Here is a 21,201-nt window from a genome sequence, read left to right as displayed (position 1 = left end):
TTCCTGTTAACTAAGGTTTTTTTTAATAGCCTGAACCTACCCATTGAAAGTCACTTCCTTTTGTCACTTCCTTTAATAGCCTGAACCTACCCATTGAAAGTCACTTCCTTTTGAACCCCACTGTCCATCTTCCAATTCACTGCAAGCTGCTAAATATGATCAGGTTACGTTCCATTGACTCTAGTTAGAATATTCATGTCCAGGTAATGATAAAAATAAAGTATATCCACTCACTTCTTAGGGCCTGCTAGCAGTGAAACAAGAAAAAGAAGTCCAAATGAAAATTGTACTGACAAGAGGAGAATCTGTTCTGCAAAATACTTCTCTGGAGGGAGTACCAGTGATTGAAGGCCAATTGCAAAATCTGAAAGACAGCTGGGCTTCTCTTCTGTCTTCTTGTATCCAGTGTAAGAGGTAAAAAGGGAGTGAGGTCAAGAATGATGCTTAGTAACAAAGAACTGTCAAAGCTTTTGAAAAGTAATTTTATTACTTCAGGAGTCAAATTCATGTAAAATGAGTGCACATGCCAAACAATCTTAGAAGTTGTGATAGATTCATTTGAAGTAGAAGAAGGGGAGGAAACTCTGAGAGATCTAAGCTTTATTAACACTTATTGTCAGTGTACTCCTAAAATTGGATTCCATGTTCATCATCTTGAATATTTTACTTTGTATTGCACTTGATGCTTTGAAAGCTTCTCAGAAATGAGATTTTTTTCATGGGCATTAATGGTTGCTCTATCAAGATCCTGCTTGCTTTTCCTTGCTACCATTCCAAAGAATATACTTTAAATTACAGTGTCCAACAGTGCTGCTTCTAGTGATAGAATAAAGAAATATAAAGGAATAAATGGAGATTTCTCTGGTGGAGCATCAATAGTTGCAAATGTTTCAAGTTAAAGAAACAAGGTTAATTAAACATTAGAATGCAGTAACTTTTGAATGTAGGTAAAGGGGCAGGAAATTTCTGATTCTGGGTCTTATGCTTTCAGTTGCAATTCATTTACTAAACCTAGAATGTGTCAACCTACATAAATTAAAGATCTACTTAATATTTCTTGTTTGGAAAACTTAATTTCTCTTTGTTAGTCAAACAGTACTGCTAGTTAAAACCTGTAGGATTTTAATAGATTGCTTATCTTGTGATGTATCTCTCTCATAAAAATATCCTAGAATATCTGTATATGACTATATTTCACTGCTCAAATAGCACAAAAAATATGTATTTTTAAATTACAGTCAACTTGAAGGAGCTCTCTCCAAATGGACGAGTTACCAGGAAGATGTTAATCAGTTTTCCAGATGGATGGACAAAGTAGAAACAAGTATGAATGCTTCTGAAAGGCAATATGCTGAATTGAGGGAAAAAACAGCTGCCCTCAGCAAAGCAAAGGTGTGTTTGATTTACGACAAACCATCAACAAATGCATAACACCTTAGAAGCAATAAACCAAACTGTCTAACTGCAAGATTAATCTGTGTTCTTGTTTTAATGGTACCCTCTATGTGTTCTTCTCTTTCTGTTTTGCAGCTACTCAATGAAGAGGTGTTGAGTCATAACAGTCTGTTGGAGACTATTGAAGTGAAAGGAAAGGGCATGGCTGAGCACTACATTGCTCAGCTTGAGCTGCAAGACCTTCAGGAGAGGTATAAGTTCCTCAAAGAAAGAACAAAGGTACTGGTTTTCTTCATAGCACTATTTGTTTAGCTGGCAACAAGGAAAAGATATTTTCATTGATCATTTATTTTACAGTTAAATGAGGATTAAGAGTTTGGGGACAGCTGTAACTTACTGTAGCAGAAACCTACTAGGGTGATTAATAAGTCTGTCTTCCTGTACTGAGCTTCAGATCTTTCAGAAGGGTTTTAAAAATCAGAATAGTCTGAGGAACTCCATGTCAAAAGGTTCATTGACTTCAGCACAGATATAATTTTACCCAGTGTGACTGAAATGTTGAAAAAATCTTCAGACTTGTGATTTGCATAAGTGTATGGTTGCAATGAATTTTATCAGTCAGTTGTGTGATTCACAAATGTTTGGCAGCTACAGAGGTTTTATGAATGAGCATGAACCTTATTAGCAAGTAAACTGACACAAGTGTAATAGGTACTACATTTCCTGATAAATATTGATTTTGTATATCTGGAAAAAATTAGGACATAGATTAAGATCAGGATGGGGTTTAGGGTAAGATATAAGGTAAAAAAGAAATAATAAAAGACCTGGTGATAGAGATAAATGTAGGCAATTACCTCCAGTTAACCCAAGTTCTTCTGTGATAATTAAATAATGACTAACACATGCTCAGACAGCTGGCTTTGCTTCAGGATAGCAATGTAGTAAAATTGAATTTTGTTGTCTCAGTAATGCCTTTGTCATGAAGAATGACAAAATTCAAAATTCAGCCAAAATTCAGTTTTTCAAACACATAAGAGATTCAGTGTTGTGTGGACCTCTCTTCCACAACTGCAAAAATGCCATGCTTGGCATTATTCTTTTGAGCTTGAGTAAATAAAATTGCTCAGATTTTCCAGAGAGATAGATAAGTCCTGGGAAGTGCTGGTAAATATCCTATTCCATGGAGATGCCCTAGTCATTACCTTTTTCTCCTGCACAAAGCTACTTGTATTTGCACAGTTAGAGTAACAGCATGGCAATGAGAAGAAATGGATGGTGGCTCACAGAGGCAAGAGTTCTGTTACATATTACCTCATGTAGCAAGAACATTGCTTCTTTCTCCAGATGACTGGGCTTCTCTGTTCTCAGCTGTGGTGGTAGTGTTAAGTATTAATAGTGCAACCAGCCCTGAGAAAGAAATTAAAAATTCAAAGCAAATAGCTGGAAAGTTAAGAATGTTCAAACATTCTACTGATCCTCTGGCCAGGCTGGAAACATGATAAGATTCCCCAAAGATTTATGGCCCACATCTGAGCAGACCACGAGTTGTAATTTCCTAAGCCCCTGTTGAGAGGCAAGAAAACTGGTCTCTCTTCCCCCGTTCCCTCTTCTGGGCATGGACAAGCCTTTTAAAAGATGTGATAGGACTCCTGTTCTCCTCCTTTCTCCCACTAGACAGACCTGTTAGAAATAAGAGGTAAAGCAGACAGTAAATTCATCAGAACTTGGTTCCACATTCTCATAATTTTTAGAGAATGGGAATTACATGTAGTATATTTTTCTTGCACTTAGTAAGGGTAATCTTGTGCCAATATATGACACCTTTCCCTCTGTACTCCAGATATGGTAATATTTTAGTGCTAAAATTTTTGTAACTTGCTCACCCACATACACAGAAGAGTTGTAGTCTGTTTCTTACTGTGTGTAGGGACTGCTGATATCTTCAAATCTAAGATAGTGGATGTTCCTAACAGAAGATTCCAGTTCCATTTGCAAAAAAAAAAAATGTCATGCAAAATAAAAGAATGCAATTTCTAAGGCCATATGCTTATTAATCACTTCAGCAAAGTTGATTTAAATTGCAGAAAGAATCAAGGAAGTTTTTTGTTATTAACCACTAAGGTGTTATTTAAAAGTAATCCCAAATCAAAACTCTAAATCTCAGAAGTTACAAACTTATCTTCTGGAATAAGTATTTTTACCCCTATGTGTCTCCCTCTTTCCCTATAATCAATTGAGTCATCTTCAGAATTCAAGTAGTCTTGAATTCTTTGGAAGTTCAGCATCAGATTCAAACCTTTTCCCTTGATGGATGGCTGGGGTTTATGTTCTCTTGGTTTGACAATACACTAAGATATGTATACAAATTTGCAAATATTTTCACATACAGGAGGCTGTAACAAAAGCTGAAGGACTGCTTACTTTACACCAAGAGTACCAAAGAAATCTGAAGGCCTTTGAAGTATGGCTGGAGAAGGAGCAGGAAAAACTTGACTGTTTATCACATCTTGATGGTGATGCCCAGGAACAGGAGGCAACGCTACGAGATTTACAGGTGTGTAACACCCACAGGAAAATAAAAATTTTTAAAAATAAAATTAAATTTAAAACAAAATCAATGCTGTGATGGTATAGTAACAGACTAATATTTATTGCCAGACAAAAATTGTCTTGAGACCAACTTGAAATTGCAATATATATGAACCCTTTGTTGCTCCAAAGTAGTGCCAATAAAGGTAGTGGAAATACTGTTGCTTATTTCTGGAAAAAATGTCAGGCCTTGAATGAAATCTCCAGGCATACTAATCCTTTCCTGAAAGTATTGAATTTTTGTTAGTTGTTGGTCTATCTCTTATTTTCCCTATGTGTTTCATAAAATATGAAGAGTGTTTTCATTGGTGTTCCACCTTTTATTGCTCGCAGTGCAGGTGCACCTACTTTCAGGCAGTTCCACTCACTCAGGCTGGCTCCCATAGTGAGGTGGGAAGACTTCCACTGACTCACTTCAGTGAAAGTGAACAGTGAACACATAGTGCTTCAGTAATTCCCCAGTTATTATCTTAAACTGACTTAAAATGCTTTAATACCCATTGTTGAAGGAGTGCAAAGTCTGTACTTGAGATATGAAATGTTTATTACCTTATTTGGGATACTGAGAGGGTCTTTGTATGATTAGGGACTCTGCATATACTTCTGCTCATTATAGTTAATCTACAAAACCCATTTTGAAAATATGGATATGTATCTCAAGTGAAATCTGAGATGAAACACAGCTGTATTTTGTAAAGGTAATTTCCTTGTTATGTTTTCTAATCAGATTTAATCACTTTGTACTTTCTGATTAATTGCTAATAAGCATGAAAAATGCCATATATATCTAGGACAGGGTATCAAAAATTAGTCTGGAGTGTTGTCTCAAACATATGTAACAATAGTTGGTATATTTTGGAAGATTGAGGCCTCGGTTTTTAAAGAGATTCAACTTTAGAACCAGTCTTACAGTCTGCTTTACACATCTGGAAAGTTTTGAATTTGTGCTGTGGTGAATGGATTCCATCCATCTCATGCTGTCTCATGCAGCCAGTGTTTCAGAACTGATGAACTTGGCAGGAGAGGAAAGAATTTAGTGCATGATTTGTCAATAATTTTCTGCAGTTCAATTGTCAGTAATAATGATACTTGGTGTGCTTTGTAAGTGAGCATGCTGTGTTATTAGAGGAAAGACTCTCTAATATATGTTTAACCATAGATAACTAAAGAGAATGCCCGGCTGTCTTCAGAGGAGCCAAGGGGGTTTTTGCCATGCGTGAATGAAAGCTGTCAATGTAGGGTATGTAACTAACTCTGCCTTTACAGGAGCTGCAGGTCCACTGTGCAGAGGGACAAGCATTATTGAATGCTGCTGTCCATGCCAGAGAGGAGGTGATTCCCTGGGGAATTCCCCAGATAGAAGACAGAGCCCTGGAATCCTTACGGCAGGACTGGCAAGTTTATCAGCACAGGCTTTCTGAAGCAAGAAGCCAATTAAATGCCACTGTGAGCAAACTGAGGTTAATGGAGAAAAAATTTCAGAAGGTTAATGACTGGTTAACAAACCTGGAGGAGAAAGTTGCCATCAGGACGGGGAGGAGGTCTGGTAGAGCAACAAAAGAAATGCAGCTTCAACAAATGAAGGTAAAGAATATAGTTAAGGCATTCCTTAAACAAAATAATATGTGTGGTTTCCATGTCAATTCTTGATGGCACTGTGAAAATGAGAGAAAGCTTTTCAATTTATTCTGAGTTGTTAACTAAAATTATGTTTCCAAGAGAGCTTTCTGCCTTCTAGATCCAGGTTCTTCCCATTTTACTGCTGGAGGTATGGCTATAACAATGTTGAAATCTTGCAGGGACATCTGTAATTCAAATTCTCTGTAGTGTATGACGATGTAACTGAGTACAAAGATAGGCAGTAGAATGGAAAAGAATGAATATAATAACAAGAGTAAAATGTGACCAGCTGTGTTATGAAATCCCCACTGCGTTGATGTAATAATTCTCCTTGAGTCAAGAAGACATGGTTCTGAATAAACACAGGAAGCCAGATTACACTTTACAGTCATCATCAAAACTTCAGGTGAAATCTATAGAAAGTCCAGATTGTATTTCTACTATTATTTTTCAAGGGAGAAAAAATTGCAAGTATTGTATCAGTAGTAATGAAATGTAGTCCATATGGGATGAAAATCTTTCCAGCATATTTGTTACAATAACTTTCATCAGATTCTGGTTTGTTTTCCAGTTGTAAATGAATGTTTACAGCCGTGTATTAGTTTTTCTTTTCAATGATTTCCTGACTTGGTTACAATTAAATTCCTGATCGTTTGAGATGTTTGAATCAGTCATACAAGCTTGATAATTTCTTTCTCATAGAAGTGGCATGAAGACATTACAATCTACAAAGATGATGTAGAGGAGGTTGGGGTATTGGCTCAGCAAATACTAGAGGAAAATCTCACTGCAAGTAGAATGGGAAGTCAGGCTACACAGCTTACATCTCGCTACCAAACTCTTCTTCTTCATGTCTTGGTAAGTAACATCATAAGTTGTAACATCATAAGTTGCCAGTTAAGAAGCAAATACAAGCTTTTGTAATTAGACTTTATCAGAGTCTGTTCATTACTGTAGACTCATTAGCACAACATTCACATATATATTCAGATACATATACACATAGATTTCATTGGATTAAATGTATTACAGAAACATAATCAGGATAATGAAGCAGACTGCCCTGTCACTATCTTTTTTGATAGTATCAGAGGAGAAATTCAGAATAAAGCATGCTTGAATGCTGATTGACCTGCAAAGAAATGTTTTCAGACTGCCACTGATACACATTAGTATGTGGAACTTTGATTTGGTAAGGTGAAGTCTTCAGGTTAGTTTAAGTAGTAATTGTCTCATAGTACTGTAATGAAAAGTCACAATTCAAAGTTCAAAATGTGAGTACATTTTCAGTGTTTAGTATTAGTTCAGTTTTAATATTGGTGATTGACATATGTGCACCCTGACAAGAGCCCTGTAAGAATTATTTAAATTCAGTATTTATGAAATAACTCAAAGCCTATATGTTTTATCTTTGTATAATAGATTTTATTAATAAATAGCAATTTATTGTGATCTTAAAGCAATACCAATGGTAAACATCTGAGTGGTCCTTGTTTCTACCCCTTACCTTCTGTATTTGTTTGAAGGAGCAAGTAAAGTTTCTGGAAGAAGAAATACGCTGTATGGAGGAGTCAGAATTGTCTTTTAGTGCTTACACAAATTGGTATGGAGCTACTAACAAGAACTTCAAAAATGTGATCACCAAATTTGACGTGGTTGATAAAACAGTAATGGAGAAAAAAGTGCAGAAACTAGAGGTACAGCTTTCTTAAATGCAATTTTTGTTTCTGTTCACAAACAGGAGGCTGTATTTTAACATACATCTTAACAGCTGGTCAAAATTCTGGCTTTACCGTCCCAGAGGAGATAAGACTACACAGTACAAAACTTTCTGTTATCACATCTCATTAGATCATAGTTTGGCTATTAAAGTTACAAGTAGTCCTAAATAATATAGCAAATAATCCTAAATAATATAGTCCTAAATACTTCCGTAAGGCATGCTTCTATCTTTTATGTTAGGTTAAAACTTAAACTAAATTCCTATATCCCCAATTCCCTGCAAGTATGCTTTCTTTGTGCACTGTGTATTTTCTATGTCCTGTGGCAAGAAGTGCTTCCTATTTCTCTTCATTGAAGCACTCATATTTCGTCCTGAAAGTTGTAGATGAGCTTTTCATATGTCCTGCAGCTTAAGCAGCTTAAATGTAATATGCTAAGGGAAAGCTTTCATCTGTTCCAGAATTTGGAGCAGAGATCCTCTCCTGGGAGCCCTTAGCTCTGTTAAGTTCACAAGCCCAGTGCAGGGCAGAGGTATTTGCTTTATTTGCTTCCTTCTAGCTTGACACATCTTAACTCCAGGCAATTTTGTACTGAAAAGTCCACTAATTTTCCCTAGCAATTATTTCTGTGTCTGTAGCAAAGTTTAAAAAAGGCAAGTTTTCATATATTTTCTGTTAACCAAGGTTTCCTTCACAGGTGCTATTGAGTGATATGGACATAGGCCACAGTTTACTGAAATCAGCCCGTGAGAAGGGGGAGCGAGCTATAAAATTCATGGAAGAAAATGAAGTTGACCAGTTCAGAAAAGAAATTGGAGATCACGTGGAACAGCTTGAAGAGCTGGCTGGCTCCATCAGAAAAGAGCACATGACTTCAGAGAAGTGTCTTCAGCTGGTAAAGGAGTTCTCAGACAAGTATAAGGCCCAAACTCAGTGGGTCATGGAGTACCAAGCCATCTTACATGCTCCTGTGGAGCCTAAGAGTGAACTCTATGAGAAGAAGGCACAATTGTCCAAATACAAGGTAAAAAGGGATTACCTCATAATACTACTGAATTTATTTTAATCTAGTGATTCTCAGTAAATCCTCTGATCAGGTATCCAAGTTTCTTCAATAGGTACATGAGATGTTTCTGCTCTGAATGTCCCAATCAGCATCAATGAAAACATGCATGATACCTGCTTCTACAAACCAGACTGAGCCCCTTGATTTGAAATGTGAACGTCCTAAAAAGGCTTCCATAGCTGGAAGTTTCCTGTAATGGAGCAAATTCTTGTATGAGTACACATATGAGTAATTGCATTGATCTCAACAGAGGTGATTACAGTTGAAGTGAATATAGAAATCAGTTGGTCTTTCTTAACTTCAGGCATTGTCACTCTTTACATTGACTTAATCAGCTTTCTGGTTAAAGCTGGATATCCCAGCTCAACTGATATCCCAGACAGCTGCTATAACCTCCCAAGTTTTTATCAGGATTTTAATGAAGTGTTACGTTATGACTGGTTATTCTCCAGTCACAAAAATGAGTAGAAGATGTGTTTACAAACCCCATTTCTTCTGATGATGATGTTTTCGTAAAATACTCTAGGATTACAGATGTTTCATGAATTGGTACTTCTCCCAGCTGAGGTGGAGTTAACTCTACTCACAGCAGCCCATGTAGTGCTGTGCTTTACATTTGTGGCTGAAAAGATGTTGCCAACAAACCAACAAAGTTTTGGTAATTGCTGAGCAGTACCTACATTGCTTCAAGGCTTTCTTGCTAAAGCTGCCCAGTTCCCCTTACCATCTCACTAAGGGGATGGCTTTGGTGATACTTTCCCACCTATTTTCATAGTTTCTTCCTCTGAACGAATTTTATCCCTAGAACTAGCCACTTCATGCAGATAGATTCCTTTGCTTCTCCAGCTCCAGACTGTCAGCCATGCTACTAGCCACTCAGTTGTTTTTACATGTGTGCACAGTTGTTGTCTCAGGGCAGGGCTGAGAAACAGAATCCTGCATTGTTAAACAAAGTTCTGCCTGTCTGGAAAGGATGATATAAACCATGGTAGAAGGCTGTGCATCAGATCAAAGGGAAGTTAGTGAAATACATCTCCAGTGATCAGTAGGTATGTTTTAATTCTTGCTTGCATTGTAGTCCATACAACAGACTGTTCTGTCTCATGAACCCTCAATAAAGTCAGTGATTGAAAAGGGAGAGGCACTTTGTGATCTGGTGAATGATGTGGCTCTAAAGAACAACATTCAAGACCTTCAGAGCAGTTACCAGGAACTCTGCAGCAAAACTAAGGTAAAAAGGAAGAAACTTCGGGATTCTTCCAATTTGCTGTATTTTTACCCTCTTTAAGAAATTAGCTGTTTATTTCATGTTGTCATGTCTGTACAAAGAACCAGCTACCCTTAATTACTCTTGGTGCTTTGTTGTTTTTTTTTTTTTATTTTCTTTTGGAGGAGGGACAGAAGTGACAGGCAAATTTTGAATATGAAAAAAACTACATAAATAAATCTAACCAGTGTAGCTGAAATTAATTGAGTGTGGCATGTGTAGTCTTTGTGTTTTGTACCACTAAGGAGGTATGTATCAGTGACTAGTCTGTGTTATTGTTACTAGTTTTAAAAGCATTTCTTAGAATTCTAAGTACATTATTTCTTGAAGGGATTGATCCTTTTAGATTATACTGTCTCTTGTTTCTGCTTGATCTCCACACACACTGTTTAGTTTAGTTGTTGAATAAAAGGCAGTGGAGAAAACAAACTGCAAGATGGATATAATTTAATTCAGCAAGGACATTATTAATTAACACTGATTCATTAGTCCATATGCATGTAGTACTTTGGAAGGTCTAATGCTTCTAAATACATCCTAAAGTATGATTATTCCTAAAGCTTTTAATAGGTTATACTCCTAACAAGGATAAGCTCTGCAAACCATGTTAGTACTTATGTTTGACCTAGGCACCTTTAATTGCCAATCCAGACTCCAGTAGGAAATGATTTTATTTTGTTCAAGGTTGTTTTTTAATTTAAAGATACACCTCTGATCTGTAGCAAAAAAGTGATGCCCCTTGCATTAGATACAATTTTGGGGGCTGAAATTTAGAGAAGCTTCCTGAAAAGAATAAATTCTTTTTAAGTCAGTGCGTACATTCTTAATTTGCCTACCACAGGCATGGGCAGTATGTACATGCAAAGGCTGTAAGCAGCAGCCATAGCATTTGGTAGGTCAAGTGCAATCTTTCAGAGTGTGTAATAACTGTTGGTGAATTCAGTGTCAAGTTGATTGTTTTCATCTCTCAAGTGTTTGCTTCAGTCTTCAAAGTATGGTATTTCATCTGGAATGAAAATACTGCTTGGTACCACAGAAGTAATTATTCACAGAAATGTATTCATAGAATAAAAGTGTGTTTTGATTTCTTCCTTTACAATCTATTCAAATGAACTTTCCTCACAGGAATATAAATTTAGATGGTAATTCTTACTATGTCTTCAGTTCTTGGTGGGTTTTGGCTTGTTTGGGGATTTTTAACTCTTGTAAAATCAAATCCCGTAAAAACTCTTGTACCTGAAAAATTAATTTCAGTTATTGTGGACCTGCAGGCATGTGTTGAAACCTTAGAGGTGAGAGTAAAAGAACATGAGGATTACAATAGTGATTTGCAAGAAGGGGAAAAGTGGTTATTACATATGTCCAGCAGATTGGCCAGCCCTGACCTCATGGAAAGCAGCAATCTTGAAATAATCACTCAGCAACTAGCTAACCAAAAGGTGGGTTTGGTATTGGTGATCTTCCTTTGTAAAATAGAATTTTTCTTCTCTGCCTTCACTCCAGTGCTCTTACTGTTTGTCATTTCCCTATTTTATTTCTCTTGCTGCTGTGTAAATAAGCTTCAGTGTCATTAATGCAGTTAACAAATCTGGCTTGTTGTTAGCATCCTTTCTTGGACGAAACTACACGTACACAAAGAGCTTTGACATACTCTGATCTGAATTCTGTGTCAGATTTTCCCTGAGACTTCCCAGAAAATGAACCACAGAAACTGGATTTTGGTCATTTTACTCCTGAAGTATTTTTTGGTCATTTTACTCCTGAAGTATTTGTTTTAGCATTTCTAAGGTTGAAAAAAAAAAAATACATTGAAAATTTTCTTGATATGGATCTGCTAACAAAAACTTTAGAGATGTGATCACCACATTGTATTTGGTTGATAAAACAGCAATGGAGAAGAAAGTACAGAAACTAGAGGCACCTCTATTGGGTTGTTCTAATTTTAGGTTCAATTAGGTTGTAGCTTTTAGTCAAGGTGGTATTATGGTTGCTGTTAGTGAAAATCATTTAATACCTTGATAGCCAATGCTTTCTAGAAGATAAAAGAGAACAAAATCCAGCCTACCACTACCTGAAACTGGGATTCAGCAAATATTGAAGTCTTTAAATTATTTGTGATTGGTGTGCTGTTCTTTAAGTAACCTCCTTAGATAAAAAATTGGCTCCGCCAAAGTCAATGGAAAGAACTGTCAACCGTGAAAGAGCTTATGGAATGAGATATGATTCAGCATGAGATTTAGTTTGCATTACTAGACACAAGAGAAGCTGGAGAAGCCTTGAATAGCATGCAACAAATGAAGATTAGGCATAGTCTTGGGGTCTGAGCAGAGAGTGTGTACACATTATGACAGTGCTACTTCTGTTTCTGTGGGGTATCTGTGTAAAGACTTTTGACAATGACTTTACAATAAACATGGAATCCAGTAGCTTGACTATGGCAACACATGTTGTCTGAATTTTTTTTTCCAAATCTGAAGATGAAAGTGTTTAAAGAAGGGAGAAAAAATGTTCTGTGCCGCAGCAAGCATATTTCTTCAAAAGTATTTTATCTGTTTCTTAGGCTATCATGGAAGAAATTGCAGGGTTTGAAGATCGTTTGAACAACCTTAAGAGTAAAGGTGACTACCTGATCAGCCAGTGCTCAGAACATCTTCAAGCAAAATTTAAGCAAAATATACAAAGCCATCTTCAGGGGACAAGGGACAGCTATTCTGCCATATGTAGCACAGCCCAAAGAGTAAGTCTTGTTTCAAAGATATTTTTTTTCAGGCCATTTAAAAATAAAGTGTATTTTTATTTCTATGAGATATTTCTTTAAATGGTATAAAACTCTTCCTACTGTTTCCATTTTGATTGAGCCTACAGGTTACTGAGCACTTCATCATTCCTGTGCTACAGCTGAATTCCTTGTGATCCAAATGTAGTCTTGCAACCAGCAAAAGTCAGTTCTAATTCTTGCTGTGTGCTCACTACCTTCATGTTCACTAGCTTCTGAGCAGCTGCAGCAGAAAAAAATAGACCTTTTTGTATTTCAAAAACTAGGGAGCAAATTGCAGTCTTAGTGTTGATAGTTTGCATACATACATAAACAGGTATCAAGTATGTGCTAGGAAATACTGTCTCTCTCATTAAAACCAGAATAAGAAGGGACAGCTGGGTCATTCTGTTAAACCAATTAGGAGATCAAGCCAGCAGTCAAAAAAATGCCCAAACAAAACCCAAAAAAACCCTGAACAAAGCAACCCAAAAACAAACTAAAAATAATCTTATACAAAATCAATACAAAAATGTTGGATACAGGAAAAAGAGAGCACGTTCTTCATTTGCATTTCTATTTTTTCTTTTCAGAATCTGTGCATTAAATATTGTGCATCTTCTTCACATGTTATCAGGGTGCAGTGAGAGTTTAAGGAGCTTTCAGCTCTTGTGTACAAGGGCTAAAATAATCAACGTCTTGATAATTCTATTTTATCGTCAGTTTTCAAGGTAGGAAAAGAGAGACAATGTGATATTTGAATATGTGATAAACTTAAAAAATGTTTTGTTTAGGTGTACCAGACTTTGGAACATGAGCTCCAGAAGCATGTTAATCATCAGGATACTCTTCAACAGTGCCAGACTTGGCTGTCTACAGTGCAATCAGAGCTAAAGCCAACGACTTGGACAGCGTTCAGCCTGGCAGATGCAGTTAAACAGGTAAAAGTTTAGCACTTGAAAAAGCTCAGTTATTCTTAACAAGGCGAGTTCAGATGAGAGATTTAAATGTTTAGAAATTAGATATTTTGTAGCCTTCTCAGAAAGCTGTGTAGCCTCAATGTTCATTCCCAACCCCAGAAGGAATATCTGGAATTCAAAATATCTGTAGGTGAAAAATCTAAGAGGACTTTTACTAGCTCTGCTTAATGCTTAGAAACATGTTACCTGAAAAATGATGGCCAGTTAGATAAATCAGATACTCCATAGATGTGTTTAGCAGAGGGGTTGTGTCTTTCTGCTTGTCCAATTGCCCATCTATCTACTGTGTTCCTCATGAGACCTTTTCACACTACCATGGACACAGAGTCAATTATCAGGCAACTGAAAAAATTTTTCAGTCTAAGAGCATAGAACTGCCTGTAGCCCATGTTGACTATTAAGAATTTGTTCATTGATTTTTGATTATTCTTAGTGACAATGTGTTTTACATTGGATTTGTAGCTTGGTTTTATATTAAACTGGTATGGTGCTAAAAATGCTGGAATTCAGAGCTGTCTCATCCATCATCTCTCTTAATAGAGACCTTGAAATACTAGAGATGGCAGACCTACAAGGGGAGGGGAAGCAGGGTGTGTGTGACACAGTGAGACCAGCACTTAAGTGCCACTAAGCTGAATTTCTCGTCATCTGTCAGACACTGGAAAATTTTATAGCTGTAGGAACAGGACATTGTTGATAAGCCCATAAAGCTCTGGTTCCCATTCACATTGGAAGAGTCTGTCACCTGTTGTGTTGCTAAGAAATAAGCTAGCTAATTCATATGTCTCCAAGTACTTTGGTAATTAGATAATAATAAAGTTTTTAAGGATTATTGCTTTCCATAATTATAACATAGCAACATTACCTAAAAAAACAATGTGTTTCTACATTTAATTTTATGGAAAAAATAAGAAGGCAGGGCAAAAAGACTAAAATGTGTGATTGCAATAAAACAAGATATTATTTCCACAGTCTCAGAGTTTATTTTTGAGTTGTCTTCCCTCAGGTTAAACATTTCCGGGCCCTGCAGGAGCAGGCTAATACATATTTGGATCTCCTGTGCTCCATGTGTGATCTGTCAGATGCCACAGTGAAGAGTACAGCAGCAGATATTCAACAAACAAAACAAACGGTACAAGATAACCACAACAACCCACTTCTAATCCTATTTAGAGCTTTAACTGCCTTGATCTGTTCCCTTTTAAAAAGGTCATATTGGGCAATGGTTTAAAGAAATTTCATCTTACTTTCATCTCAATTATTTCTTTAAATATAGTTAAATAGTTTTCTCTTTCTGCTTCTTTTTTTTTTTTTTTAAATTATTAAATCCATACATTACCATCCTGGTACTAATAAAAAGACACACAACTAAGGTTGATAAAGGTACCTACACAATGTTACAAGATGTTGGTCTAAAGCTACAGAAATAACATTCTGTGGAAGAAAACTTTATTCAAGTTATGTTTTCAAAAAACAATTCAGTCTAATATCCTCTGTATTTTATTACATCTGAGACATATTTTGTTGTTATTATTTATTCAACAATAGACATATGTTCATATTGGCCAATATTAATAGATTACTAATATAATAACCATCATAACAATAGAAAATATGATGGTTTAGTTAATGAATCAAAGTACATCTATTTCAGCATATTAATTTATAGAAGTTTTCCTCAATTTTAAGTTTTAAAGTAATTTAATGCTTAGGTTTAAAATAGAACTATAAACTTAAGTTATTGGAAAAGTGTTATGAGCATTCCTCTTGTTTTAAACATGAAAAATTTAATCTCTCTTACACAGACACACAACCAAAGTTTTGAAACTACTTCTAACAAGAGTAAAAATCTAATACATACAGTAACAGCATTCCATACCACAGAAGGGACTTGTACACATCCAAATGACCCCTAAAAATATGGCAGAAGAAGTGAATAGCTGAAAATCATCCCCAACATCAGAATAAGACACTCCTTTGACATACAAAGCAGTGAAACATTGATAAGAAATCACAGATGGTATAGTGCCTAGATATGCTAAGCTGGTTGAGTGTCTAAATCTTAAAGGCACCCGACTGCTGTATTTAGAGCAAAAGCAGCTGTGTCACTATTGGTGTAAGAGGATTGATGGCTAAGGTCTGGTAAGCATTCTTATTGGCATTTCAGAAGAGGCATATAGGAAAAATAACTGGGCTAAGCATATTAAATTGAACTATTTAGTTGAAACTTTTATGTAGGGTACACTGTAGCAGTAGTCTTGGCATGCAGTAGACTAAATTATACAAATAATTTAAGCTTTAACAGAGGACAAAGAACATTGAAATACAAGCATTCATAAACTTACTTGCTTCTTCTCAAGGGTGAATGATTGTTAATTTCTTTTTTGTTGTTGTTTCCACCTATATTTCCTTTGATAGGTACAATTTTTGTGACTTTTGAAGGTTAAGGCTCATTTTGTGGATAATGTTAGCCCCTTCAGAATCTGGTGCAGAAATTGCTTTTGTATGGTATTGTGCTCAGAGGAAGAATGGTATTCATCCTCCATTCTCCAAAAATAGATGAATTAAAGCATTCCTGCTCCATTTCTTTTCTTCTAGATTGAGCAACAGATAATGCACTCACAGTATTTGTCTCAAGGTTGGGAAGAGATCAAACAGTTGAAGGCTGAGCTCTGGATATATTTCCAGGATGCGGATCAACAAGTACAGAATTTAAAAAGGAGACGGGCAGAGTTGGAGCTAAATATTGCCCAGAATATGGTACTCCAGGTTAAGGTAAGGAGACTTTGGGTTAAGAATAGAAGGTAAGGAAGAAGTTCATCCTGTGGCTGATATTTTTTTATGATTTATATTATATGCATGTACTGCATACAATGACTAATATGCTCTAAACAAGAGCAGAGAACATAGAGGAAAGAGTGTTTCCTTGTTGATGCTGCAGGGTGATTTGGAGAGCAGAAAACTGTACTTTGGTATTTTTCTGGCTTTGTTTTTTTTAATAATAGACAACTGTCAGCCTCCTGATCTGATTTGCATTTGCTTTTAGAGTAGACTAAATGCTGATCACAGTGGATCTGAAGATAAGATTTACAAATTGTGCTTGCTAAATTCTTTTTCTAAATAGTTTAGAAGTATTTCAAAATTAGTCAATGAAACTATTTGGTATTGCTTATTGGTATAAGAAGAGGTATGACAGAAACACAATTTAATTAATGAGACAAATACCTTCATATCTTCTTTCATTCATTCCAAAAGAGACATTTTATGACCATTCTGTACACATCAGTTACTGCACATACCAATAAATGCACAAAAAGATAATTTCTTTAATAAATTATTAAATATGTGGGTTTTGCATTTTTGGTCTAGACTTTGCTTGTATTACTTTTCTGATGTGCCAAGAGTTAGGTGAAAAGCCAACAGCATTCCCTCTCCGTTTCTGTTCTGCTGACACTTTGGAACAAAGTCAAAGCCTTTGAAGATGTCTCAGCACAATCTGGACTGAAAGCTGTTATATCAGCTATCATGAGAATCCAAGAAGAAGAAGAAAGAGTCTCTATTTCTTCACTCTTTCAGTCAGTAACTTTGGATTATAATGAAAGGGAGACACCCACTGTACTGTTAGATGTGGCACAAGGTGTTTTCTTTCTAATCATTTCCCCTGGTAAAGGAAGATGCCTAGCTCCATTTGAAGCTGTCATGAAGAGGAATGAGGCAGTGCTGGAGATGGGTGTGCTTGTTTAGTTATAGTTACTGGAACTAGAATGTAGAAAAAGATACTTACCTTAGTGTGTAAGGGCTGAAAAATATTTGGTTAGTTTTAGTTGTCAGTATATTGTGTATTCTTCTTTTTGGGATCTCTCTGACTTCTTACTTGGTAGCACATGTATGCAGATGAACTCCTTCAGTTACTAGTTATTAATCATACCTAGGTAATCCATGGTTTTGTTTCAATAGTGACAGTGGTAATGGTTGCTGTTACAGCAGTAGGAACAATAGAGTACAGATATGGAGTCTCACTGACTCATGGACTCTGCTTCCTATTTTTAGTCTCTAATGAAAAAGGAAAAAAAAAAAAAAAGCTACTAATAGTGCTGGTGAAATGAATTATTCTTGTGAGATTCAAGACTACCTTTCATGTTTTACTGTATGGTGGGGCTGTGCTAGTCCAGAAGCCTGGACAGCAGGATGTGACTTGATCATGAGTTCTGTTTTTATCACTGGCACTTGGAAACTCCTCTGGCTTGCTTTAGCATCTATTACCAACTTGTCTTCACGTGAGAAGATGGGGTGGAGGGTTTGGAGAGGAGCGAAAGCACTGCTTCCAATTTATGTCTGCAGAGCATTTTCCTGAGCAGATAATTAGTTCATATATAATTTATTTATTTCACAGCTTCTATTTAAGTTCCATTTTATAATTTTGAATGCATGTTACTGTATTGGGTTTTACTTGTATCTTTTTCAGGAATTCAGTCAGAAGTTGCAGTCTAAGCAGTCAGCTCTCACCTCTGTGACTGAGAAAATGAACAAACTAACCCAAGGACAGGAATCATCTGAACACAAGGAAATAGGAGAACTGAGCAACCAGTGGCTGGACCTCTGCCTTCAGGCACATAATTTGCTCATGCAGAGGGAGGAGGATCTGCAGAGGACAAGGGATTACCATGATCGCATGAATGTTGTTGAAGTTTTCCTGGAAAAGCTCACAAAAGAGTGGGACAACCTGGCTAGGTAAAAAAGGAGTTGCATCTACAAAGCAAACTGTGCATATGTGCTGAAAGATCTGTTTACAGAGTGTCTGTAAGTGGGAGTCACTAAAAATCCCCTTTTGCATACTTAATTAAAAGCACGCCTCCCTTATTAATTATCAGGCAATTAATCCTTTCTGTTGAGATGAAGAGAGTTTGACAGGTCAGATCTTTAGTGTTTGTCTTTAAGGCAAGCACTGATTGATCCTGTCTCAGGGTATAGCATTTTCTGATATTTCAAGAATGTTGACTATTTCATTTAAACACTTTCATTTGTGGTGGTCCATGAATTCATGGTTCATTCACTGGTTCATTTTCACTGCATTATATCTATTTCACTATGTTATATCTATTAGACTATTATATTAAAGCTTAGTAACTACTCCTAAATATTTGCAGCTGCTTTGCAAAGGATAGCACACTAGCTGTGAGTAAAATTGTGAGTGAATTGCTGCTACTCTCACTGCCATGGAACAAGATTCACTTCAACCTCAACACTTGCCGTTCTTCATATGTGCAATATAATCAGTATGGTCTGTATTCATGTAAATGTGTATGGTCAGCCTGATGACCATTCAGCAGATGAAGGGGAAACTAATAAATTTGTGAAGTTTTTAAATTAATGTTCAAGGCTGTTACCTTCAAGTGAATTTGAAAACTGTAGGTCTTTATATCATATTGATTTCAGTATGCAGTGGGCTTATAATTAATCCTGACCTCTTTTAAAAGCCTGTGCTGAATAGCATCTAATAACTCATTTTTGTCCTGTCCTTTTTGATAACAGATCTGATGCTGAAAGTACAAATGTGCACCTTGAAGCTTTGCAGAAACTGGCAATTGCACTACAGGAAAGGAGATTTGCTCTGGAAGATTTGAAAGATCAGAAGCAGAAGATGATAGAACACTTGAATCTTGATGACAAAGAATTAGTAAAGGAGCAATTCAGTCATTTTGAACAACGCTGGACTCAGCTGGAGGACCTTGTCAAACGGAAAATTCAAGTCTCTGTTTCAACCTTAGAAGAGCTCAGCTTGGTGCATTCCAGATTTCAGGAACTAATGGAATGGGCGGAGGAACAGCAACCTAGTGTCTCAGAGGCTCTTAAACAGAGCCCTCCTCCAGATATGGCTCAGAGTCTTCTCATGGATCATCTTACCATTTGCAGTGAGCTTGAAGCCAAACAGCTTGTTCTGAAGATGCTTGTGAAGGATGCTGACAGGGTGATGACCAACCTAGGGCTCAATGAAAGGCAAGAACTGCAGAAAACAGTGTCTGATGCCCAGCACCATGTGGCTTGTCTCAGTGATTTGGTTGGCCAGCGGAGAAAACACCTGAATAAAGCACTGTCTGAAAAGACCCAGTTTCTCATGGCAGTCTTTGAGGCTACAAACCAAATTCACCAGCATGAGAAAAAGGTGATGTTTCCCGAACATATTTGTCTTTTGCCAGAAGATGTGAATAAACAGATCAGGACTTGTAAGAATACCCAGGCTAATCTGAAGGCCTATCAAAATGAGGTCACGGGGTTGTGGGTTCAAGGAAGGGATTTAATGAAAGAAGCAACAAATCAAGAAAAGAGTGAGGTGTTAGGTAAACTGCAAGAACTACAGAATGTGTATGACACTGTTTTACAAAAGTGTAACCAGAGATTGTTAGAACTGGAGAAAAATATTGTTTCCAGGAAATATTTCAAAGAAGATTTGGATAAAGTTTGCCATTGGCTAAAACAAGCTGATATTGTCACATTCCCAGAAGTCAATGTAATGAATTCTAACACTGAGTTATACAGCCAGCTGGCAAAATATCAACAGATTCTTGAGCAATCTCCAGAATATGAAAATCTGCTACTTGCACTGCAAAGAGATGGCCAAGAAGTCCTACCATCACTTAATGAAGTGGATCATTCTTATCTAGATGAAAAACTTAACAGTCTCCCTCAGCAATTCAATATTGTCACTGCTCTGGCAAAAGAAAAATTATATAAGGTTCAGGAAGCAATTTATGCCAGAAAAGAGTATGCCTCTTTGATTGAGTTGACAAGTAAAGCTCTGACCGAGCTGGAAGACCAGTTTATTAACATGGACAAAGCTCCAGCCGCTGTTTCAGCCAAAGAAGCTGTGTCACTCCAGCAAGCCTACAGAGATCTCTTAGATGAAGCCACAAGCCTTGCTGCAGCAGTGGATGAACTGAACCAGAAGAAGGAGGCTTTTCGAAGCACTGGTCAGCCCTGGCAGCCAGATGAGATGTTAAAACTTGCCACACTATATCACAAGTTGAAGAGGCAAATAGAACAGAAAATCAACCTGTTGGATGACACAATAGAAGCATGCCAGGAGCATGAGAAGATGTGTATGCAGTTTGAGGCACAACTAGAGACAGTGAAAAAGGAGCAGGTTAAGGTGAATGAAGAAACTCTTCCAATAGAAGAAAAGTTGAAAATATATCATTCTCTGGTGGGCAGCTTGCAAGACTCAGGAAGTCTTCTGAAGCGAATAACTGAACATCTAGAAGCCCTTTCTCCTCAGGTTGACTCATCTGCTTATGAGACTACAAATCACCAAGTTAAGGCTTGGCAAGAGAAGCTGAAGTCTTTGCATTCTGCCATTGTTGACACAGTGATGGAGTGTGAGAGCAGACTTGTGCAGAGCATTGACTTCAAGACAGAGATCTGCCGCTCACTTGAGTGGTTGAGGTGGGTGAAAACAGAACTTAATGGAACATTAAGTTTGGACCTCAAACTGCAAAACATCCAAGAAGAAATCCGAAAGGTTCAGATACATCAGGAAGAAGTGCAGTCAAGCCTCAGAATAATGAATGCCCTTAGCAATAAAGAGAAAGAGCGCTACATGAAAGCAAAGGAGCTGATACCTGCTGACCTGGAAAACACTCTTGCTGAGCTGGCAGAACTGGATGGTGAAGTTCAAGAAGCTATACATATGAGACAGGTTAGTCCACCCAAACCATCATTACTTTCTTGGTAACAAAGCTAAAAAAGATGGTTCCGTGGCTTGATCTTTACAATCATCACAAAAGGACTCATTTTAGTAAGCCTACTGT

At 36.9% G+C, this 21,201-nt stretch overlaps 1 protein-coding gene across 20 annotated transcripts in view; it reads left to right on the top strand.

The window, feature by feature from the left end:
- SYNE1 (spectrin repeat containing nuclear envelope protein 1) overlaps window positions 1-21,201 on the top strand; it is a 289,695-nt gene that overhangs the window by 152,543 nt on the left and 115,951 nt on the right. For all 20 annotated transcript variants that reach the window (XM_063151313.1, XM_063151312.1, XM_063151296.1 and 17 more), the window contains 16 exons: window positions 242-414; window positions 1,239-1,392; window positions 1,531-1,674; window positions 3,788-3,952; window positions 5,254-5,571; window positions 6,310-6,465; window positions 7,134-7,304; window positions 8,026-8,352; window positions 9,473-9,625; window positions 10,933-11,100; window positions 12,222-12,398; window positions 13,211-13,357; window positions 14,403-14,528; window positions 15,995-16,171; window positions 17,862-18,127; window positions 18,929-21,089. In XM_063151313.1, coding sequence (XP_063007383.1) covers window positions 242-414; window positions 1,239-1,392; window positions 1,531-1,674; window positions 3,788-3,952; window positions 5,254-5,571; window positions 6,310-6,465; window positions 7,134-7,304; window positions 8,026-8,352; window positions 9,473-9,625; window positions 10,933-11,100; window positions 12,222-12,398; window positions 13,211-13,357; window positions 14,403-14,528; window positions 15,995-16,171; window positions 17,862-18,127; window positions 18,929-21,089 — 4,983 coding nt within the window. The remainder of the gene's footprint in view (window positions 1-241; window positions 415-1,238; window positions 1,393-1,530; window positions 1,675-3,787; window positions 3,953-5,253; window positions 5,572-6,309; window positions 6,466-7,133; window positions 7,305-8,025; window positions 8,353-9,472; window positions 9,626-10,932; window positions 11,101-12,221; window positions 12,399-13,210; window positions 13,358-14,402; window positions 14,529-15,994; window positions 16,172-17,861; window positions 18,128-18,928; window positions 21,090-21,201) is intronic.

This window comes from Melospiza melodia, chromosome 3 (genome assembly GCF_035770615.1).
Source record: "Melospiza melodia melodia isolate bMelMel2 chromosome 3, bMelMel2.pri, whole genome shotgun sequence".
Taxonomy (NCBI): domain Eukaryota; kingdom Metazoa; phylum Chordata; class Aves; order Passeriformes; family Passerellidae; genus Melospiza; species Melospiza melodia.
Note: the sequence above shows the minus strand (reverse complement) of the source record. Positions and strands in the feature narration are given on the sequence as shown.